This window comes from Nerophis ophidion, linkage group LG12, assembly GCF_033978795.1.
Source record: "Nerophis ophidion isolate RoL-2023_Sa linkage group LG12, RoL_Noph_v1.0, whole genome shotgun sequence".
NCBI lineage: Eukaryota > Metazoa > Chordata > Actinopteri > Syngnathiformes > Syngnathidae > Nerophis > Nerophis ophidion.
In genome coordinates, this window is record NC_084622.1 from 28659312 (window position 1) to 28684714 (window position 25403).

General features: G+C 39.2%; 1 protein-coding gene across 3 annotated transcripts; it reads right to left on the reverse strand.

The window, feature by feature from the left end:
* Positions 1–24929, reverse strand: clpxb (caseinolytic mitochondrial matrix peptidase chaperone subunit Xb). Of its 3 annotated transcripts, none has more exons than XM_061917266.1 (15): positions 24657–24929; positions 24056–24135; positions 18017–18177; positions 17812–17926; positions 10923–11077; positions 10674–10833; positions 10080–10121; positions 9025–9201; positions 8749–8913; positions 8318–8406; positions 4942–5106; positions 4572–4871; positions 3948–4040; positions 3246–3352; positions 1–1023 (listed from the first exon to the last, which is right to left on the reverse strand). In XM_061917266.1, exons 2-15 carry the CDS (start codon positions 24108–24110, stop codon positions 933–935), a joined length of 1875 nt encoding a protein of 624 aa, XP_061773250.1. In that variant the 5' UTR covers positions 24111–24135; positions 24657–24929; the 3' UTR covers positions 1–932. The 3 variants fall into 3 exon arrangements, with proteins under 3 accessions (XP_061773250.1, XP_061773249.1, XP_061773251.1); XM_061917265.1 differs by having other exon boundaries at positions 24561–24927; XM_061917267.1 differs by lacking the exon at positions 10080–10121 and having other exon boundaries at positions 24561–24927.
* Between the last annotated feature and the right edge of the window lie 474 nt (positions 24930–25403).

Consider the following 25403-nt stretch of genomic DNA (forward strand, 5'->3'; position numbering starts at 1 on the left):
GACAGGGAGAAGAGATGCAGTTTAATCACACGTTAGAGTACAAGCAGCGTGGTTGAGGTGGAGCACGACTACAGACCAAACCTCTAGTAACACCATATTAACGTCACTAAGCGGAGACTTTCCACAGGCGAGACAAATCAAAATACTTCATGACCAGACTGAGTCATGAGAATCCTGCTGAGGTGAAAGGAAAAAAGGCCATACAATGCTAAACGGATATATTAATAAATTCAACCCTGTTATGATTTGCTGTGATAAAACATGTACATATATATTTATTATATACTGCAATCCCTAAAGTGTGGGCTACACAGCATTCATAAAGAAAATATGTCTGTTTAAAAGCTCCCTGTCACTTCCGACCTGCTTGTAAAAACATGTTTTTCCCACACTGCTCCACATTTACAGTGGACACACCGTTCTTCTTACAATGGTGCTGAAGAGGATATATTGATGCGCTCATGGAATATCATGCCCTCCTCATTTAAGGCATTACTTGGCATGGTTGTGACAAATTGTGAGTGCTCCTTATGCTTATGAGTGCGTGTGTGCATGTGTGGTGTCTATCTGTTAGTGTCCTTCCCTTGCTCAGGCCACCCCTCACCACAACAAAATAAACTACAAATCATTTCATGAATAAAAATTGCATTATCTTTATATAGATAAAATGTTAAGAATCACCAGAGATTGAAGTATTTTTTTTTTTTTATAAAGGTCCAACCTTTGAGTGTGCTGCAGGGGAATTACAACACACGAGCACAAAGACACACAAACGCAGGACCCAAGTTGTCCTCATTTACATCCACCTTCATTGTTCCTAATAAAAGTGTCCCTATGTTGATGGTGGGGCTAGCCACAAGTTGGTATCCAAAAGTTGGTAGTCATTTAGGAAAATACAGTGAACTGTCTTTGAATAAAATGGACGACGTGTTTCAGTTGTTAGCAGCGTCTGCCTGTCGAGGCCAGTTCTCCTCTTCGATGCCTGAGTCGTAGTCCTCTTCGGTCTGCTCTTTGGCCGGAGCCCTGAAACACAAATGAAAACACACACACAAAAAAAAAAATTGTCAAAAAGATTTCATTTCAGTTAAAGTTTCAGTGGATTTCCTCAAATGGTGGCCGACACACTCTTCACTGACCTATCACGTCACACCACAAGGCATCTGCGGCTTTTTACAAAGCGCTCTTTAATGATCGCAGAGACAAAGTCAACAGTGCAGTTGTTGTTGTACCTGATGTCCGCTGTAATATTGCTTGATCTCCGCTGTATTATTGCCACACAGTACAAATATTATGTCTCAAGTGGCTATGCTGATGTCATTTAGCAGTCAGAATCAATAAATGACCCGGGATTCACATTCCTAAGAATCATAAAACGACTAGGTGGTACATGGAGTCGACCAACTTCTGGCACTGGACCGCAGGTATTGTAGCCCAGGACAATTGTACCACATTCCAAAATCCCTCTGCATGTCTTGGTTTTGCCTGATGAACAACATGTTGTAGGTCAGCCCACAAGATTTTGATACAGGTATTGTGCTGGCCACTCCTTTACTTAAAATATGTTTGTCTGGAACCAAGATTTTGCTCACTTGCTTTTGTTGAAACACTAGTTGAAACACTCATTGCCCAGTTGAAACACTCTTTTGAAGGGCATTTCCCCTTCAGCATACAGCAACATGACTTATTCCAGTATTCTGATGTACTCGCACAGATCCATGATCCCTGGTATGCGAGGAATAGGACCAACACCATAATACGAGAAACATCCCCATACCATGATGCTTGCACCACCATGCTTCACTGTCTTCACGGTTTACTGTATCTTGAAGTCAGTGGTTGCAGGACATCTGACAAACTGTCTGTGGCCCCAAAAAGAACAATCTTACTCTCATCAGTCAACAAAATATGACGCTATTTGTTTTCAGGCCAGTCAGTGTGTTCTTTGGGAAATTATAACCGCTTCAACACATATATTTTTTTCAACAACGGGACTTTGCTGGGGCTTCTCGCTGGTAGCTTGGCTTCACATAGACAATGTCTGATTGTTACAGTACTAACAGGCCATCTTAGATCTTCTCTGATCCTCTTTGAGCTGATCAATGGATGAGCTTCTGCCTTTTGGTTTATTCTCCGATCCATTTGAATGGTCTATTTTCTTTTTCTTCCTCGCTTCTCTGGTGTTGGCTGCCATTATATAGTGTTTGATATCATTTTTGCTGAACAGCCTATCATTTTCTACACATCTTTATAGATGTTTCCCTCTTTTATTAATTTCTTAATCAAAGAATGCTCTTCTTCTGAATGACCCAATTTACTCTGTTTTTCAAGGACAAATGCACAGCCCCCATATGCAGCGTCAGTCGCCTTGATCCTTAAATAGCGACACTTGTTTAACACCTTATTTTTTTCACATAATCCATGACCTCACTAATTTTACTCGTCGCTGCAATTTTTTTGAACGCATCCTTTTCAGTAAATGATTTAGTTTCACAGAATCAGCAGCATGCACATCCAGCCTGTTGGGTCTGTTGGTTTTCTTTACCTTTACTAAACCTTCTAGAAACTTACTTGCTGTGCAGAAGTTGAACCTAACCAAACTGTGATTTATCTTGCTCGTGATGCGGGACTGCGATTATTTTGAACACAACTGTATTTGTTCCGTAGTCTGAATGAAGCCAGCATTCTCCATATCTTTAGCCATCTTTTAAATAAATCACAGCTTCTTTTTTCCTCTCATCGATGGACTTCAAAATGCTGTTCTTTTAATTTGTGAAGCAAACACACAGTCTTTTCATTCCAAAACCGGATACTCCTAGATGCTGCCGATCGTATGTTGGAGTTGTTGCCTATGTTTTGATTGAATGTGATCTGCTTCTGGGTTGCGAGACTGGCACATGCACGAATCGAAGGGTCCCCTGCGGCAGCACACACTTACCAAAAATAACTAGTTTTCAATCGCATAATCTAGGTGTGTTAATCTGACTTTTCAAAAGCCAAACAAAATCAGATTGAGGTGTTTTCATGGGTTGCAGAAGGCTTCGTTTGGTCCAAATGATTTGATTAATCAGACTAAATTAGTGGATGGACATGTGGTCAGTGTTGAGTTGGTATTGTGTGTGTACATGGACTTTGAGTTGAGAGGTATGCAGTGGTAAAACACCACCTGGGTGTGATGGTTGCAACAGAATGGAGATAAAGATGACAATAACATCCAGCAAGACATGACGAAGAAAAGCAGTTCTGACCTGATGTATCTGGGTTGCGACTTCCCTTGGACCACATCATTGTTCAGCTCGACAACCATGATGTCTGAGTGTGGCACCTCAAACATTGGCTCCAGGAGAAGCTTTTCCTGTGGAGGAATATTTGAAAACTCTCTGAAGTGAGGAAGAAACAAAGTAGCGCTACAGGAACATGCAACAATCCTAACTTGGATCAGCACAAAATAATACATATTCAGCCTCCCACACAGACTAATTATTGCATGAGAAACTTAAAATTGTCCTGCTTTAAGGACTTTGATCGTACACACCCAAATTGCCGTTGCTTTGGACAGAACATTTTTGGTGAAGATTATAATGCAGTTTGACTTTTAATTAAGCAGCATTGCTGAGAAACAGATGACATTGGCAGAACATCTGGCTATAGAGAAGCATGTAACACAATAGACAACAGGTGCAGGGCAGGATGGATCCTGTTTGTGTTTGCTGTTAGCATGTGTTGAAAGAGTAAAATGATCATGCATATTGAGATTTTTGATCATAAGTGTGAAATAATCATACAAACCCACTAATTATCGTATGTCTAGTAGAGCTGCTTCCACATATGCCTGAATTTTGTCATGAAGCTGCCCTCATTTCGTTAGCTACTGTGTTCTTTTTTTGTAATCCTACTCAGTAGCAGACAAACATGGTGGTAAAGGTATTCAATAAAACAAGATTACACACCATGATGGATCTGAGCCCACGAGCTCCAGTCTTTCTTTCCAGAGCCAAGCGAGCGATGGCCTTCAAGGCATCTTGAGTCACATTGAGTTCACACTGAAAGCGAAAAAAATTAAAAGGTAGTTTTTGCTTCAATATAAAACATCTAAAAATGGCAAAGAAATAACACATCAGGTTGACCTCAGTATAAGACATTAAAATATACAAGACAACTCCTTTTCTCAAAACTTGTTTTTGAAGTAAATACTTTTAAGACAAAACCAAAGACATTATTAGTTACCTACCGGGTAGATTTTGTAATACCGGTAATACGGAAATCATAATTCTAAGCAGTTTGACATTTGTGTGATGATAATTAATTTATCACCATTATCTTAAATAATGAAAGATTATCAATAAATCTTAAAGTTCTCTTAATTTTTTGCTCACTTGCTAGCAACCTTTGAGAAACATTTTTCCCACTGGGTTTTTGTGCGTGATAAGAAGAAAAGCTCAGACTACCTTGGAGAAAAGTCACCTGTTGGTTTGCATATATAAACCCCCTAACACCCAAACAACCTGTCTTTTTCAGCCTTTTCTATATTATTTTTGGATCAATAAGGGAATGAAAGAAGAAGTGGCACTTACTTTGTCCATGCTAAACAGAGCCTGGTACTGTGGCACCACAGCATTGCGTGGCTCAGTCAAAATCCGGACTAGTGTCTCTTCATCCAAGCTGTGGAGAGGAACCACCACTGGAAGACGGCCCACAAACTCTGGGATCATTCCAAATTCAATCAGGTCTCGCGCCTCTACATGCTTCAGCAGCCGGTCTTTCTCGTCGATCTCTGCCACCGTGTCAGTCTCGCCGCTGGTGTTGGCCAAGTCAGCCGCAGCTGCTGCACGGCGTCCTTTTCCCAAGTTGGAAGGCGTTCCAAAGCCTAAATACTGCATGGAATGATGATGATTAAAGCGAAAGGAAAAATGAAGACAGGCAGGCGGGCACATTAAAAATTACCTTCTCATTCTTCCTTCTGCTGATGATTCTGTCAAGTCCATTAAAGGCACCGGAGGCCACAAACAGGATGTTTGTTGTGTCCACTTGTACAGTCTCTCCTCTCAGCTTCCTGGAGTTTTTCTCAGGAACGTTGACGATTGTACCCTCCAGAAGTTTAAGCAAACCCTGACAAGAAGACAAAAAACCCCAGCAATATAGCGTAAACACCCGATGTCGTTATTTCAGGCCACAACCACTGGGGGAGGCTGCATGTTTAGAAACTGTCTAAGAATATGCAAGTCCATTTAGATGCACTGTTTATTTTCAGTAACTAATGACATTTGGACCACAGAATGGTTGGATTAGCAACTTTTAATATCCAATCTATGGAAGTATTATTGTAGCAAAAGTATTTGCAAACGTGTGTCTCAAACTGTGCATGTGTAATCCAATTCATGTGCATGTGTACAAATTTGTGTGACTCTATATCAATTTGAGTGTATGTATTCAGATGCGCGTACGTGTGTTTTAGATGCGCCTACGTGTGTTTTAGAGCCGTGTACGTGTGTTTTAGAGATTTGAGCGCGCGCATGCAGATTTGTGAGCGTATAATAAAATTGTGAGTGCGCATTCAGGAGCGCATGCATAAAATATAATCTGCGCATGCCGATCTATGATCTGCGAGGAGATCATAGATAGGCAACCTCTTTTGGCTGTTTTTTTTTTTAGTTTTTTGTTTTTATACGTGACTTTTGCGACACTTCTACAACTTGTGCACGCGCATTCAGAAGTGCGTGCGTGTAATACAACCTACGTGTGCCGATCTGAGGTGTATCTACATTTGACCAACCACTGAAAACACCACGGAACTTAAACTAATCAGAAACAAAGTATAGCTGAGGTGCGTGAAAGAGAGACAATAGGAACCGCCTGACGTTGTTTCTGATTGGTTTAAATTGCGGGGCGTTTTTCTTGATTTGTTAAATGTACATCGTGTATTGATGGCTTGGTCTGAGAATGGTTATTTCAATCTGTCTGTACAGCAAATTGAATGTGTAAAGAGAGTTGTCGAACTCCCACTTGCCTTTCCTTATACTCTCCACTAGTCAGCGCCTTGCAGCCACTGATCATGTTATTCTGGGTTGACGTAAACAACAATGGACCACTCAAACACTTGCTCAGAGCTAACAAATATTCACTCTTTGAGAGTGTAAGACAGGCAATCTAACCATTTCTCACACGACACACCACAGTTGACATTTCTCGCCTATATATTCCTCATTCACTACTCCCATTTTTTTCATAAAAATAAACTTTGGTTTTCGCAGTTTGCCATAGTTTGAGTAAAGATTGATTGATCGAAATAACCAAGCCATCAATTTATTGTGCCTACACACACAGAAGACACTATGCAATTTAAACCAATTAGAAAAAATGTAAGGCGGGTCATGGCGTCTCTCTTTACGTTGTACGTTGTTTATGATTGGTTTAAATTGCGTGGGGTCTTCCGCGGTTGGTTAAATGTAGGCACACCTTTAATAATACACCTTAACATTTGACAACAAAACAATTATACAAAGCGACTCGTAGAGGAACCTCGGTATTATCTTTGACCCAACTCTCTTGTTTGAGTCACACATTAATAGTGTTGCTAAAACAGCCTTCTTTCATCTACGCAACACCACAAAAATGTGTCCCATTTTGTCCAAAGCGCTTTGAGTACCTTGAAGGTAGAAAAGCGCTATACAAGTACAACCCACTTATCATTTAGCATGCCGTGACCATTGATATGTCTGATTAGCACACTCCACGTCAGTCAACTTGAATCCAGCTCTGTTCGTGTTGTTACACCCTCCGACAACACACAGACGAGGGATAATGTCTCCAAGGTACGGAAAACAGTCGAAAAAAACGGAAAATAACAGAGCTGATTTGACTTGGTGTGTGTAATGTGTTTGAGAAAATGGCGGATTGCTTCCCGTTGTGACGTCACGGGTGAAAGCTTATTGCTCCGACAGCGAACAATTGAAAGGATTTTCGATTGCCAAATTCACCCTTTTAGAGTTCGGAAATCGGTTAAAAAAACATATGGTCTTTTTTCTGCAACATCAAGGTATATATTCACGCTTACATAGGTCTGGTGATAATGTTCCCCTTTAAGATGGGACCTTAAGGATTTACCACTTGCGTATAAAATAGTAAACGATCTAGCTCTATCTTATATTGCTGATTGTATTGTACCATATGTCCCAGCCAGAAATCTGTGTTTTAAGAACTGCAGCTTATTAGTGATTCCCAGGGCCCCAAAAAAAGTCTGCGGGTTATAGAGGGTTTTCTATTTGGGCTCCAGTACTCTGGATTGCCCTACCGGTAACAGTTAGAGATGGTAACTTAGTAGAAGCATTGAAGTACCATCTTAAAACTAATTTAGACATCGAAACCTTTAAATAGGCCCCTTTTTAGACCAGTTGATCTGCCATCTCTCTTTTGTGCTCAGCCACACTCTCCTGCATAGAGATGTTATCAGGTGGCCACAGATCAGCTTCCACTGAGGAGTCGCTAGCCGTTCCAAACTGGGAGCTAGGATGGACCACTGCTCGATGCATCAGTTGGCGACATGCTGACTGGCCTCCTTATAAACTGAACTCTCACGTTATTAACTGTATCTACTCGGCTCCGTTGCATTAGTGGCTTCACATCCACATTCCCATCCAGGGTTTCTTGTTGTTCCCATTGGGTTGAGTTGTTTCTTGCCCTGATGTGGGATCTGAGCAAAGGATTTCCTTGTGGCTTGTGCAGCCCTTTGAGACATTTTTGATTAAGGGCTATATAAGTAAACTTTGATTGATTGGTTGATGACACCTCAAATAAACCACATGCAGATTGTATCACACGCATTTGCTTCTGTATTAAACGCTCAAGAATCTGGATGCGCGCGCTCAAATGTTACACGGGGAGAAATGTCGCAAAAGACAAGCAAGTAGACAGCCTATAGAGGGTTCTTTCTGATTAGGCACAGACAAACAACTTAAAACACAAGTATGCAGATCTAAAACACACATACACAGATGTAAAACACATACGTGGATCTAAAACACAAAAACGCGGATCAAAAACACACATACGCGGATCTAAAAAAAACATACAAGGATCTGAATACACACATACGCGGATCTGTATACACATACGCGGATCTGAATACACACACTCAAATTTATATAGAGTCACACAAATTAGTACACACGCACGCAAATTGCATTACATGTGCACAGATTGAATTAAACGTTTCCAAATAATTTTGCAACAATAATCCTTCCATACAAATCTAAGTAATAATAAAGACTAAAAGCTACCATTGAGTTTTGGGCATATTTATGTATTATATTTTGTTTCTGACCTGCTGGACTCCCTCTCCTCCCACGTCTCTAAGCTGATGGATGCCAGGAACACTGCCAATCTTGTCCACCTCATCCAGAAACACGATACCTGCAAAAAAAAAAAAAACAAGTCCAAGATGGTATACCTGATTGTGACTAAGGACCCGCATTGTATTCCACTGTATTTTCTAACAACTCAAAGAAAATCTTTTAATGTTTAAGTCACAACTACATGGAAAGGCCACAACACTAGATTTATTGTTTAATCTGTAATATCAAGCTGCAATTATCTAATGGTTTGCCTTGTTATGTAGCTAGATAACTAACTAAAAACTGCCAAATACAAAGTGAGCATTAGATTTGAGTCAGAACGTGCTTGTGTAGCTATGTATACATATAATGTTGCAGCCTGTGGGTGTTGGAATGTACGCCTTTCACTCAGCCTACTCACCTTGCTGCGCTTTCTCCACGGAGTAGTTTGCATCTTGCAGCAGTTTGGCAATGACCGACTCGATGTCTTCTCCCACATATCCGGCTTGTGTTAATGTGGTGCAGTCGCATATTGCGAAGGGAACATCTAGACAGCGTGCTAGTGTCTGTGCCAACAACGTCTTCCCTGTGATAAGATTGGACAGCGCATAAGTACATCTATAAATAAAACTTCCAGGCTTTGCAGTCATTAATCAGTGCTACATCACTATGTGGAAAAGTCCAGCTGTGAACAGACCTGAGCCAGTAGGACCAAGAAGTATGATGTTGCTTTTCTCCAGTTTAATGTCGACATGTGTGGAGTCCAAGACCTCACCCCCCCTCCTCTCCTGTGGTGCCTGCTGACTAGTCTGCTGCTGCATTGAGGCTCCCAGAGCGTTGCCATGGGGGCTGATCCCTGCAATCTGTAGCAGCTCTACAACAACAAAAAAATTTACTGAGATGATTTCATAACTCACCTATTTAATTTTGGTAAAGACACTTTACAGGCCACAGAAAGTGTTGGACACCTTCCGACTAAGCCACTAGGCGTGTTCCAAAACAATAAGAGGCCACTGCTTTTTTCATGCATTCAATGTGGGCAGCTTTGGTGAGGAGGATAAAATTACACACGTCGAAGTCGGTGCCAGTGCGGATTTGTAAAGTGAGCAGGAGTAGATCCTAAATAGCAAAGTACAGATGTGAATGTAGGTCAGTGGGATACACAGTTTTGAGATCTTGTCGGAGTGAGTTCAGGCAAGAGACACCACCTGCTGTCATGGTGTATGTATAATAGGATAGGGCTGGGCAATATGGCAAAGAAATGAATCATGAATAACTTTTTCAAATCATCCGATCTTGATTAATATCACATGTATTTTTTTTTTTTTTATTAAAATCGGATTGTCCTATGCAGGATTATAGTGAGTACCGTTGCATTACTACTGTTTACTACAGCAGTATTTTGTAACAGACATTTCCGCGAGGTAATATATACTCACAGCGGACAACTGTCATTTTGTTCATATCTATAATTGTGCTCCCTAGAGGTACAACAGTAAAGGTCACCCACCCTCCGGTTTGTACTTCAGTTAATTGACTTGATTGTATTACATGCACGTTACCTAACAAATTACCATTTGTAAGTAGATTTGTGATTATCATAACATAAGGATTATTTTAGGCATTTTTTATGCAAGAGTCAGAGGCCTGTACATTTTGGCATTTGTCCAATAACAGACAATAAAAGAGCAAATAAGTACAAGCAACATGCTACTGAAGCCTTCGACACAAATGAGTGTCCTGATCACTTACTTGTGAATCTGTATTCATCCTCTCGTCTTCTCATCTCTAGCTCTACAGGGAGAGGATCAAAGTGCTCACATCAATATTATCATTAGCACTATACAGTCGAGAGAAAACAATTGATACATGGTGACATCATTATTGAACAAATGCCAAATAACACAGCCTAAAAGTAATGCGCAGTTATGCAACCATCCATCCATTTTCTACCGCTTATTCCCTTTTAGGGTAGCGGGGGGCGCTGGCGCCTATCTCAGCTACAATCGGGCGGAAGGCGGTGTACACCCTGGACAAATCGCCACCTCATCGCAGGGCCAACACAGATAGACAGACAACATTCACACTCACACACTAGGGCCAATTTAGTGTTGCCAATCAACCTATCCCCAGGTGCGTGTGTTTGGAAGTGGTATGCAGCCACTATTATCAATTTTTTTTTTTTTTTTTTTTTTTACAAGTAGGCAGCACTTGACTGTAGAACGTCTCAATCTGTAAAATGTTCTCAGCATCTAGTTTAAGACAGACTTAAATGTACAACTCTTTCTAAATGTATTTTTATCTCTTTTCCTCAACACTAGAGTAAAAAACAAACATAATACTGACCACGAGGTGTCAGAGAGGGTTGTTTCTCCACCTCCACTTGCTGGCGACTGCCGGCAGGGATGTTGTTATAGATGCGCTTGTAGTGATTGTACACAGCCACGGCCAACACCTTCTTAGCATAGGACTGACCCACCACATATTTGTCGAGATAAGCGTATATCTAGAGAAAAAAATAAACTACTTAAAAATATTACAAGTATAATGCAAAAGACAGCATGGGTGTAGGTGTGTCCTTTGTTGCTTTCTCACCTTCTTGGGGGGAGGGGGAGGTTTCTGTGCAAAAGCGAGTTTCACAGCTTCCGCAGCAGACTCGGGCTCTTTGTTTAGCCCCTTCTTTGAGTCCGTCTCAGTCAGAACCACAAAAAAGTGGTGGCATTTCTCACATTTGACGAATCGTGTGGATGCTTTAAAAAAAAAATGGGGGATACATGAAAATAAGGCAGCAAATCAGACATTAGCCTTGACATACAGCGGCAATGTTGTAAAATTAAGAAAAAACACTGAGTTCATTACAATAATTATTTTAATCAAATAATTTGAGTTGCATATTGCATAATAATTGTGAATTATTACATAGACCAGACTGTATGCTCTTTCCCAATCTAATGGCACACAGTAAAATAATTAATAAATAAATGGGCTTTTACAACAATAACAATGCTCAGTGAGGTACACTTTGTTATTATTGTGGTTGCAGTTAGAAAGTATTGGTTTGTAATATTTAGCTCGGCTTGTATTGGATCTCATTGGAGTTTACGTAGTACCTAATTACAATTCCTGTGAATGTATATTAAGTTAAGTGTTCTTGCAAGATAGTATACAATCTATTGAAAATTTCCTGCAGTGATGGCCAGTAAGTTTCAGATAACCAGGAATTGTGTATTAGAAGGCTCGTCAATGTTCTTCTCTCCAACTTGAGGAAAATGTACAGCCTGACTAAATCACTGCGATCACACAACTATGGCAGAGCTGCCAATCAATGTAAAAGCGCATATTAATCATATTTTTTGGTCATATCACTGTTTATCAAAACCTGCTCGCATGGGAATAAGTTTGAAGTTGTAGCCTACCTGTGTGAAGCTATTTGCTACAATAAAAGCATAAAACAAGAGGAAAACAAATAGGCTTGAAAAAAAGCCTATTGTGTGTTTAGAGCGAGCTGCAGAGGCACTCATCACTTGTCTCCCCATTTCTTTAAGTGCGTGTTGAGATTAGTTGTGCTTAATTACTTGATTAGTACAGCAGTGCTGTTTTACAGTCTATACATACTGCAAAAGCTTCATCAGTAGCCTGATCTACTAAGATCCAAACACTACACACTAAACAGCGTGTGCAAACAACATATTTGCACGTACTATTAGTGGGTGTACTGCATGTGATCTACCAACACTGTGTGCAATATAAAAGTGGTGCAGACCGCCTTGTTTTTGTGTGTACTAGGTAATAAGGAATTGAACAATACTACAATGTATTTAAAAAAAAATGGTTTGTTGTAACGTACATAGGAGCATGTTCAGTGTTTCAGTGTGCGCACACTCACATACAGCGCACAACCAGAAACAGTGTGAAGAGGAAAAATGGCAAATAAAAGCACTTCTACTGGTTAATAACGAGGATGCATTAAGCGCATTATGGAGGTATTAGGGCTTCAAAATTATTGATCACGGTGACCCTTTAAACACAGAAGTGCCTTGCTGAAAGCAATGATTTAAAACATTCCAAAAATGGCAGGACAGTATTACCATATGAGCTTCAAACTTAGCTAGACATTTAAATAATAATCCAGACCTGCACAATGAATTTAAAGGTAATGTAGTTAACCAGCTCCCCTGCTGTGCACATATAGATACATCGACACGCACACAGCAGATAGCAGCGGAATCAAAACCGCCAATGTAGCATAAACTAATACAAGTGAAATTATTGAATTTTCTAACAAATTCCGACAATTTGTGTTTTATCTTTAATGTAGCATAAACTAATACAAGTGAAATTATTGAATTTTCTAACAAATTCCGACAATTTGTGTTTTATCTTTAACAATGTGTGTTGTACCTGCTCTATGTCTTGACTGTGTAGTTTCAGACATAGTATTGTTTTTAGTATTTACTAATGATCAGTGATGGGCATGCTACTTGGAAAATGTAGTAAGCTAAGCTACAAGCAGAGGTGGGTAGAGTAGCCAGAAATTGTACTCAAGTAAGAGTACTGTTACTTTAGAGATTTGTTACTCAAGTAAAAGTAAGGAGTAGTCATCCAAATATTTACTTGAGTAAAAGTAAAAAGTATGTTGTGAAAAAACTACTCAAGTACTGAGTAACTGATGAGTAACCTGTTTGTTTAATGATTACGGCAACAAATAATGCACAAAAACATAAAAATAGCAATGAGCAAATTCATAGCCAGGAATATCTCTTAAGCAACTAAAACAATAATATATATTAAATATTAATACATTAAAATAAAAAAATTAGGCAAATTGAGCCACAATAACTTAACAGCACCATAGGCTCAGTAGGCATTCATTGATTGATTGATTGATTGATTGAAACTTGTATTAGTAGATTGCACAGTACAGTACATATTCTGTACAATTGACCACTAAATGGTAACACCCCAATAAGTTTTCCAACGTTAATCAATTACTTGAGAAATGACCAAGTCGAGGTGATCTACCTCATATATACATACACACACATATCATATATATGTATATATATATATATATATATATATATATATATATATATATATATATACACACACACACACACACACACACAGTATATAATTTATAGTTATTTATTTTGCCGTTTTTGTTGACATGTTAAAGGTGTTTTAATGAATATACATGCATGTTTAACATATAGATTCCTATCTCTCATGAAGACAAGAATATAAGTTGGTGTATTACTTGATTCTGATGACTTGTATTGATTTGAATCAGACAGTATAGTGCTGATAATGTCCACATTTTCAAATGGAGGAGAAAAAAAGTTCCTCTTTTCTGTCATGAAAGTCGTTGGTTTTGGGCATTTTATTTGTCCGGCTTCCATATTATTTTTTATACACTTTACAAGAAATACATTGGCGGCAAACTCCGTAACTTGCTCGCTTGTTTGCGCTGGCTTTCGGAGACTCTTATCTTGTTAGCGCAGGCGCGATGGAGCGGCACTTTTATTGTGAAGACAGGAACTGTGCGATCAGTCTTTAGGCTTTTGACGGGAAGTACGGTTGAAATAAAAAGTGTCTTTTTTCCTTTACACTTTTGATTGTTTGATTGAAACTTTTATTAATAGATTGCACAGTACAGTACATATTCCGCACAATTGACCACTAAATGGTAACACCCCAATAAGTTTTTCAACTTTTTTTAGGTCGGATTCGACGTGTGACGGTCACGTGACTGCCTGGTTTTGTTTGATTGGTCCAACGTCACCAGTGACTGCATTTGATTGGTGAAACGCAGGCATGCGTAGTTCCTACTTTGAATGTGTGTCTGACAAAATCAAAACAAAGCGTGCATTAACAGATCAATAAAAAAAAAAAGTAGCGAGTAACGAGCTGATTGTAGATAAATGGAGCGGAGTAAAAGTAGCGTTTCTTCTCTATAAATATACTCAAGTAAAAGTAAAAGTGTGTTGCATAAAAACTACTGTTAGAAGTACAATTTATCCCAAAAGTTACTCAAGTAGATGTAACGGAGTAAATGTAGAGCGTTACTACCCACCTCTGGCTACAAGTTACTCTCGAATAATTGTAGCTAAGCTACAAGGGAAGCTAGCCTCATAGAATTGTAGCAAGCTACACTACGAGCTACACGGCAAAAGTAACTTGCTACATCAAAGCTACATTTAACGGCATTTATATCCATGAGCCGACATGTACAATATCAATGTTAATCTAACAGAGTGTACACAGGGACAGAATAAGGGTCCATTACTATTAACTATTTGTCATTTAGCTGGGGACACCCTACAACCAGAGGTGGGTAGTAACGCGCTACATTTACTCCGTTACATCTACTTGAGTAACTTTTGGGATAAATTGTACTTCTAAGATTAGTTTTTATGCAACATACTTTTACTTGAGTATATTTATGGAGAAGAAACGCTACTTTTACACCGCTCCATTTATCTACATAAAGCTCGCTACTCGCTACTTTTTTTTATCGATCTGTTAATGTATGTTTTGGTTTTTCAAAGTAGGATCTACGCATGCCTGCGATTCACCAATCACATGCAGTCACGGGTGATGTTGGACCAATCAAACAGAGCCAGGCGGTCACAGGACCGTCACACATAAAACCAGATTTAAGCAAGTTGAAAAACTTATTGGGGTGTTACCATTTAGTGGTCAAATGTACGGAATATGTACTGTACTGTGCATCCATCCATCCATCCATCCATTTTCTACCGCTTATCTACTAATAAAAGTTTCAATCAATCAATCAAAAGTGTAAAGGAAAAAAAGACACTTTTTATTTCAACCGTACTTCCCATCAAAAGCCTAAAGACTGATCGCACAGTTCCTGTCTTCACAATAAAAGTGCCGCTCCACCGCGCCTGCGCTAACAAAATAAGAGTCTCCGAAAGCCAGAGCATACAAGCTAGCAAACTACGGAGTTGTATTTATTGTAAAGTGTATAAAAACGAATATGGAAGCTGGACAAATAAAATGCCAAAATCAACGAGTTTCATGTGGTATTAGACAGAAAGGAGGAACTTTTTTTTCTCCTCCATTTGAAAATGCGGACGTTATCAGCACTATACTGTCTGATTCCAATCAATGCACGTCATCAGAATCAGGTAATACACCAACTTATATTCTTGTCTTTATGAAAGATAGGAATCTATATGTTAAACATGCATGTATATTCATTAAAACACCTTTTACATGTAAACAAAAATGGCAAAATAATATAAATTATACTGTATATATAAATGTATGTATGTATATATATATATATGTATATATATATATATATATATATATATGATATGTGTGTGTATGTATATGATATGTGTGTGTATGTATGTGTATATATGAGGTAGATCACCTCGACTTGGTCATTTATTAAGTAATTGATTAAGTTTAAAAATCTCATTGGGGTGTTACCATTTAGTGGTCAATTGTACGGAATATGTACTGTACTGTGCAATCTACTAATACAAGTTTCAATCAATCAATCAATCAATCAATGCCTACTGAGCCTATGGTGCTGTTAAGTTATTGTGGCTCAATGTGCCTTAATTTTTTTTATTTTAATGTAGTATTATTTAATATATATTATTGTTTTAGTTGCTTAAGAGATATTCCTGGCTCTGAATTTGCATGTTGCTATTTTTATGTTTTTGTGCATTATTTGTTGCCGTAATCATTAAACAAACAGGTTACTTATCAGTTACTCAGTACTTGAGTAGTTTTTTTACAACATACTTTTTACTTTTACTCAAGTAAATATTTGGGGGACTACTCCTTACTTTTACTTGAGTAATAAATCTCTAAAGTAACAGTACTCTTACTTGAGTACAATTTTTGGCTACTCTACCCACCTCTGCCTACAACTTCCTCTCGGGGTTTCCGCACAACACTGTATATATTTATTCGGTTTGCCTTTTCTTTGGCCCACCCCTGTGTTATTAATTTTCTCTGCCTACAATAAAAAAAGAGTGAACAACTAAAAACTAAGGTTTTTTGTTTTCTCTAAACGCATACATTTGTCTAAGTACAGCTAAGGACACGCATTATTGTGGGTTTACTGCATGTAGTCTATCACTACAAGAACATTTAATCTGCCAGAAAGAATCTCTCTGCCATTTTCAGGTATGTTTCTTTTTTTATAAGTGGTCAGCTTGAAGCGTCCCTGTCTGCGACTCCCTCGTCGTCATGTTACGATTTTGCTTACTAGTTTTGATCACCCTCCTTATTTTGTCTCTGATTGGCCAGTCCATAATGTTTCACCCTCGTCTTAGTCAATTATGATTCTTTATACCTAACATATGCACACACTCCGCCACTCCCACCCCACGCCTTCACCACCGCTTGATATCCTTAGGGGTGATGGACAGCTGATCAACGCTTTAGCAGCCTGCCACCATAGCCCCACTCCCTCTCCTCTGTTGCAAGTTTTGTGGACTCTATGTAACATGTTACGGTGTGCTTATGGCTATTGAGTATTTTTTTTCTTGTCCTCAGTCTGGATCCCCTCCCAGGACCCCAGTCTGACATCGAACCTTTTTTTTGCAGTTTGCACATACTTTTCAGATGTGCGAAATAAGGATGCAAAATAGCATTTGCAGTTGAGTTTTATTATTGATTAATCAACCTGTGTGTGAAGAATAAAACTATTTACGTGTTCTCCTCAGACTGTTTTTGGTTTTCTGAAGACAGACAAATAGATCACGCTCCTTATTCTGCTCACTAAAAAGAAGCATTCCTCTGTGTTCACGTTTAGTAGATCAGCTTTGTGTATGCCATCAAGTTTGCACGTATCTCAGTCCACACAAACCTTTAGTGTCCGTGTCGCAGATCTTGGCTGGCCTTCTTTTTATACTTGTTTGTTTACATTACTGTGGCAAGTCTCGAAAAACTTAGCGAGAAACGAGAGAGGAATATATACAGTCAAAGAGCAAAGACAAGAGGTTGAGGTTATGAAGTTTTTTTTTAACCCTCTTATTTGAAAATGTATTATACAGTGATGGACTTTCAATGGTATGTGCATTTATAAGATAAAATTATAAAAGGTCAATAGAAAAATCCTTATTTATTTCAACTACTTTCCCTTAAGAAGCACTGAGGCCAGAAAGTGTGTTTTGTTAAATTCAACAAAATATTACTTGGTTACTAAAGTAAAGAATAGCTGTAGCCCTAAAACTATCTTAAAGAGTCAGCCATATTTTTGTCCTTCACATACAACCGGAGGGTTCCAAGTTTTAAATTCCAAGAATGCCATTTCTAACTTCCCAGCCTTCTGGAAAGCGGTACTAAATGATAGACATGTATGGTATTTTGGATCCCAAAAAATACTATTTTCTCTGGGATGTGTTACAAGTTTGATTATGACTGCTTTTTTTTGTGGATTTTAGGGTTTAAAAAAGAAAAATGTCAGCCCCTTTCCTGACATTTACGTACTCACAAACAAAGGTCTCTACATGTGTGCAGGGGTCTCCACATTTGGGGCATCGTAGCTGGCTTCCCCCTTTGCCTGATCCTCCAGAGCCTGAGGTTCTCTTGGCCTCACTGATGCTCTTCTGTGTAAACATGGTATCAAGTTACAGATCCTGCATGTGTAAAACTGAGTGGATTCTTTAGAGCAGAGGCTGCCTTGAATTTCAAGTTACCTTTCCACCATCACTCCCGCTGTCCTTAGTTGTTCCATCTTTGGAGGCAAAGCAGACTGCTGTCTCGGAAAAGGACCTTACCCGCACACGGGGAGGTAGATGAGCGTCCTTGGAACCATAACGACTCACAGAGTAAAACTGGAGCATAGAGCAGGACAATCCTGGAGCAACAACAACAGCTATTTAACTCCTAACTCGCACAATACAATGACTCAAACATGGCATGATGGCTATAACTGCATGAATTGTAAAAAACGTATTGCGGTGGTAAATTAATCATTAAAGTATTTAGATTATATGACTGGTAGTTATTTGGTCGTTTTTCATACTTTTCCAATGAGCAATAAACACACAAACATTATTTGTATTTGTCACTATAAAGCATAATAAGAATGAAGCCTTAAAGTTCAGTTTATATTTACAAATAAAAAAAAACATGTATTTCAAGGTGTGTATTAACTTGTACAGCTTGACTGATATTTGGCTCAAGAGGAAGCAAATATTATCATTGACCGTACTTGCCTTCTTTATTGACAATGTTTTCTTTAATTACTTACAAATTTGATCTTTGTTAATCCACATCACAAACGTAGGTACACCTGCACAATTTAATACAGTCGACCCTTTATTTACAATGTCCTCTATTTGCAACCTTTTAGATTTACAAACTTTTAAATCAAGCCAAATATGCCTGTGTGCGAAAAAGGCAAAAAAGCAAAGGTGCACCATTTTAGCCTTCCACTTTACTTGTTGCACAGGACAAGTCAGGTCTCAACACTCCATTTGTGCCGTTACTTTGCTTTTTCACCTTTTGGCAAATTTTATCCATCTTGCTAACTCAATATGAGTCTGAAAAACTCAGAGCAGCGTGGAAAGAAAGGAGCAAATCAGATGTTTCTATTTTAAATGTTTATTATTGAAGCAATATTGTTGTTTAAGTAAGGGATTTTTGTGATTTTGCTTGACGGCCCCATAGTGACTTTTGTGCGCGTGCTAGCAGAGCATAGATTATTGTTTTGGCTTTTTTATTTGATATATGTTAAATTTGTCACCCCTTTGTTATGTTGGTTGGATATACGTACCTCTGCCTCAAAGTAGGGGGCGATATATTGTGAACTTGCAGTTCAATGCCTCGGCAGTACTCTGACTCAACACACTGGGAAGAGTGGTGGCGCTCAAGCTAGCAAACACATTTCACTCCAGCGGAAGCCAGCGTTTAAAAAAAACAAAAAACTATTTATAACAAACATGGCATTTCTAGTAGAGTAAGCCAGCATTTGTGGGTGTTTTTTGCCAGATGCAAAAATATTGTTTTTATTGCTTGGAATGAAATTGCATTAAATAAATGTGTCTGCCAATATGGAGGATTATATGCTGGATCCAAGATTAAATAGTTCTCTAAACTGGACTTTTAGACAAAATGAATGTGATCATACAAAGTACGTTTTCATGGAGGATAGCTAATGCTGCTTCAGATACAAATACAGAAAGTTAAGATACACTCACAATTAGGGCTGGGCGATACATTGAGTTTGTAAGATATATTGATATATTTTTAAACAAGATATGAATTAAAAAATAAAATGACCAAACACCGCTTATTTGTTGTGTTCCTTGTTCTCCCCAGCTTCTCACTCCCTCACAAAACTCCATTGGCTACTAAATCCCTCACCTTCCTCCTTCCAAGCCGTGTTTGCACGTAAAAAAACGTTCATTAATGGTTGGTTGCTTACTATGATGAGTCACAATTGATTGCAATTAGGCCAATTAGAGGCAGGTTCGTGCAGGTCATCGAACCAGGAAGGGAAATTACAACAGACATCCCAAATGACAACGACAGAGTCGTAGTAGAGGGATTCTCTTCTTTAGATTTTTCTTTTACCGATGTAGACGACATCCAGGATACCCACAATGGGTCTACTTTCCACATACCCATCCTGATTAACTGGATTAATAAAAGTGCCAGTTGTCATTCACTTCAATTTCAGTGAATCTCACTCAAAAATTTATATATTTATATGTATACTTTCACCGGAAAATATATCGAGATATATATCGAACATCGAGTTTAAGTAAAAATGTATCAAAATATACTTTTTCGTCCATATCGCCCAGCCCTACTCACAATACTTGATTGATTTATGAAGCGCTTTTCACAGATAAAATCACAAAGCGCTGTGCAAAACATCGGTGAAGTAAAACAACAATTCAATTAAAACAACAGGGGCAACATCATAAAAAGGACAACAAGTGGATTAAAAATTATAGTTAAACGGTGCATTAACTAAAAGCATTACTAAAAACAGACGTTTTCAAATGTATCTTAAAATTTTCAACGCCGCCAAATCACGGAGGTACTGGTGCAAATTGTTCCAGAGTCTGGTAGCTATAGCCTGGAATGCCAGGTCTCCACGGGTTTTAAAACAAGTTTTTGGGATCATTAGAAGACCCTGGCCTGAAGATCGGTGGCTGTGCCCTGAGGAGTCGGGGGCATAGCAAATCAGTGATGTACAGAGGGGCCCCACCATGCAACGCACGGACTAAAATCTTAAACTCGATGCAGAAATTTAACTGGAAGCCAGTGAAGACTGGATAGAACGGGGGGTGATATTGACTGTTCTGGGTGCATCGGTCAAATGTCTGGTAGCCGCATTTTGTACAGTCTGAAGCTTCTTTAGCGTTGACTTACCTACTCACTACTCATACCTAATCAGTATCCTAGTAGTTTGAGTGCCCGCCCTGAGATCGGTAAGTTGTGAGCTCAAACCCCAGCCGAGTCATACCAAAGACTATAAAAAGGGGACCCATTACCTCCCTGCTTGGCACTCAGCATCAAGGGTTGGAATTGGGTAGCTGGGGAGTAGCTGCCCACTTTTCCCCTCACCTCCCAGGGGGTGAAAAAGGGGATGGGTCAAATGCAGCGGACATATTTCACCACACGTAGTGTGTGTGTGCGTGACAATTATTGGTACTTTAACTTAGGCTAAGCGATATGTCGATATGCACGATATATCGCGGGTTTGTCTCTGAGCAATATAGAAAATGACTATATCGTGATAGTTGAGTATATGTTCTCACGCAGTTGCTTTTAGCTGTGGGCATTACACTACAGGCTCTACTCACTCTTTCCTGTGTCTCCTTCTCACAGACAAGCGCCCCTTCTTACATACATCACATACTGTCACGTGATTGGCCCAAATACTTTTTGGGCCCATTTATCATATCAGTATGATAACGTTTTTATGACAGCAAAAAGGGACAAGTGGTAGGAAATTGATGGATGGATAGCTACCTTTTTTTCCCTGTTACTCTAATGTGCAACCTGAATCAACAATGATTAGAGCTGCACATATGAATTTAAGTAAAAAAAAAAGAAGAGAGAAAAGGGGGGAAACAATTCCAAAAGTACCTATGCCTCACCTGGTGTTTAGTTCACCAAAGTCACTGGTTGAAACAGTTTTACATTACAAACGTTAGCTTAGCATTGGCGTTTAGGTGCATAATTGTTCATGACTGTTCATTTTAGAATTAATTTTAAAACATTGCGGGTTTTTTTTTTAAGCTTTACATGGACTGGCACCTCATTATATCTCGGACTTCATCCAAATTTGCACTCCTGTGCGCTCTGGGGTCGGAGACCAACTCCAGCTCATAGTGCCCAAGACCAGACTTAAAACCAGGGGAGACAGGGCCTTCTCTGTGGTAGGTGTTGTAAGCACAATACCAATGGCGCACAATTTGCAAAATGCGCAACTGCATTTTCCAAATTTAACGTCAAATCAAATCAAATCAAATGTTTATTGGATTCATCAATATACAGTGTACATCCACGACAGAACTACTGACTAAACTACTACCACAACTTAGTTTACTATTTATAAAATATAATAATGTAGGGTTACCTGGAACTTGAAATACGCCACCCGGCCGGAATCCACACTTGGTAGTAGTTTAGTCAGTAGTTTAGTCGTGGATGTACACTGTAAAGTGATGAATCCAATAAACATTTGATTTCATTTGATTTGAGATTAAATTAAAAAAAAACGGTTGCGCATTTTGCAAATTGCGCGCTATTGGTTTTGTGCTTACAACATCGGCCCTAAGCTCTGGAACACTATGGCCCTCCATTTTAGAATTGCTCCCACAGTGTAGTGTTTTAAGTGTCGTCTTAAGACCCACTTTTATTCTTGGGCTTTTAACACTACGTGAGTTGTGTGGTCCTATGTGTTTTCTATGTTGTTGTTTTTTTATCTCTATTTATTGTTTTAACTGGTTTTACCCTTTAAAATCGTTTTAAATATTTTTTTTGTTTTTATTTTTATTTTTATATATGTTTTATTTTGTATTCAGTCATTGGTGGAGCTAAGGATATTTGAATATTGTTTTTAATATTGTTGTGCAGCACTTTAGAAACATGTATGTTGTTTAAAGGCCTACTGAAACCCACTACTACCTACCACGCAGTCTGATAGTTTATATATCAATGATGAAATATTAACATTGCAACACATGCCAATACGGCCTTTTTAGTTTACTAAATTACAATTTTAAATTTCTCGGGAGTTTCGTCCTGGAAACGTTGTGTAATGATGACGTGTACGCAAGACGTCACGGGTTTATAGGAAGTATGAGCGCTGCACACACACACAGCTAAATGTCGTCTGCTTTAACCACATAGTTACACAGTATTTTGGAGATCTGTGTTGCTGAATCTTTTGCAATTTGTACAATTAATAATGGAGAAGTCAAAGTAGAAAGATGGAGTTGGGAAGCTTTAGCCTTTAGCCACACAAACACACAATGATTCCTTGTTTAAAATCCCAGGAGGTGAAACTTTACTATGGATCAGAGCGCGGTCAAGCAAACATGAATTAAGACGGAATGTCAACCAGCAGGTTTCAGTGAGAAAATTGTGGTTAAAAAGTCGCTTCTTACCGGAGAAAAGCTGAGCTTGTGTCGTCCATGCAGCTGCCGTCGACTCCCCTGAGACACTGCGCGTCAACACACCCGTGGAGAAACCCTTCCGACTATCAGGTACTATTTAACTCACTAAAACACTAGCAACACAATAGAAAGATAAGGGATTTCCCAGAATTATCCTAGTAAATGTGTCTAAAAACATTGGAATCCGTCCCAATCGCGTTTTTTTTTCTTTTTTAGTCCGTCGCTATGAATATCCTCAAACACAAATTTTTCATCCTCGCTCAAATTAATGGGGAAATTGTCGTTTTCTCGGTCCGAATAGCACTTTTTGTTGGCGGCTCCCATTATAAATCAATGTGAATATGTGAGGAGCCCCCACACTTGCGATGTCATCGGCTGCGACTTCCGGTAGAGGCAGGGCTTTTGTCTTAGTACCGAAAGTTGCAAACTTTATCGTGGATGTTCTCTACTAAATCCTTTCAGCAAAAATATGGCAATATCGCGAAATGATCAAGTATGACACATAGAATGGACCTGCTATCCCCGTTTAAATTAAGAAAATCTCATTTCAGTAGGCCTTTAAGACCCACTTTTATTCTTAGGCTTTTAACACTACATGAGTTGTGTGGTCCTATGTGTTTTCTGTGGGGTTTTTTATCTCTACTTATTGTTTTAATTGGTTTTACCCTTTAAAATAGTTTTTAATTTTGTTTTTGTTTTTATAGTTTTTTTTACATAAGTTTTATTTTTTATTCAGTCATCGGTGGAGCTAAGGATATTTGAATATTGTTTTTAATATTGTTGTGCAGCACTTTGGAAACACGCATGTTGTTTAAATGTGCTATACAAATAAAGTGGATTGGATTGAATAATACGTCACAACAAGTGTCACGGACATTAGCCTTTTTTGAATTGATTGAAACTTTTATTAGTAAATTGCACAGTACAGTACATATTCCGTACAAATGACCACTAAATGGTAACACCCGAATAAGTTTTTCAACTTGTTTAAGTCGGGATCCGCGTTAATCAATTCATAGTCCGCGGACCTGAGCTAGGAATGAGCAAAACAACAATGTCATGCAGCATTAGCCGACTTCTGCCTTCCCCTCTTACCTCTGTGTGCTGTGTTTAGGAACAACCTCGCCGCCGAAGCACACGAACAGGACATAACTCCTCTTTTGAGTCAAACAATCCTGTGCGACACACACAAAAGAAAAAGTGGCTAAATGAGCTGAGTGCTAAGAGCAGAAGCCGCACAGTGGAGGGCGTCTGATGCTTGCTAACCATTTCGTAACGGCGTCGCGGTTAGCATTTGCACAACAGGTCATTCCCTATTAAAAAGGCAGTTTGTTACTTTTTATGACAAGAGTACAACATTAAATACACTGTCTGACCGGGACAATTGCGTATTAATATTGTCACAAGTCCAAAACGCAGTTAAAGAGGCTAAATAAACAATTTAGCTAAAGTCAGCTAGCACACGCTTATAGGCCAAAACAATTTAGCATTTTCCCAAATAGCAAAATATGTTTCACAACATGCACAACATTCACTTACATATCCTTGTTAAGGTCATTTACGACAAACAATACAGTACTAAATGGCTTGTTATACTCACAGGGAATGACGAAAAATACAACAGTCTTTGCCTTGGTGACGTAATTGCCACTATAGTTTAGAGTGCGACGGCCGGGTCAACTTGACATGTTCATACCGCAATTCCGTGCGCAGAAATGGATCCCGTTCGGCTTCTCGGAGCCAGCACTTCCCAGGTGGGCCACGACCCACTGTGATGTAACTCCTGCGGTTGCGAAGTAGGTCGGCCTCCCTTGCTAGCACGCTCACTAGCTCGCCGCTTGCAGCTGCACGGAGGAGTGATTTGTGCACACGACGTGTAGTGGCGTGGAGGCTGGACTGCCTCGCAGAATCCACGACCACCGAACATCCACGTTGTTTGAGATCCACTTGCGCAAGGTGCATTCAGGCAACCTTTGTGATGTATTGATTGACGACTTAGTCTCGCCTGACTGGCCACATCATTAGGCACACCTACAAACACCAATGGTCGATGCAGACACAAATCCTGTCAGTGTTGGCATTGAACTGTCTTGATTTTGATACAGTTGTTTTTGTTGCTGTTTTAAGTTTTATTTCGAACATTTCAAACTACTTCCTTAAAGGCCTACTGAAATGAGATTTTCTTATTTAAACGGGGATAGCAGGTCCATGCTATGTGTCATACTTGATCATTTCGCGATATTGCCATATTTTTGCTGAAAATATTTAGTAGAGAACATCCACGATAAAGTTTGCAACTTTCGTTGTTAAGAGAAAAGCCCTGCCTCTACCTGAAGTCGCAGACGATGACGTCACAAGTGTGGGGGCTCTGTCACGCCAAATTTCTTCTCCCTACAAACTCCCCCCCCCCATTTACTTCCGGGGTCATGATTAATACAGACCT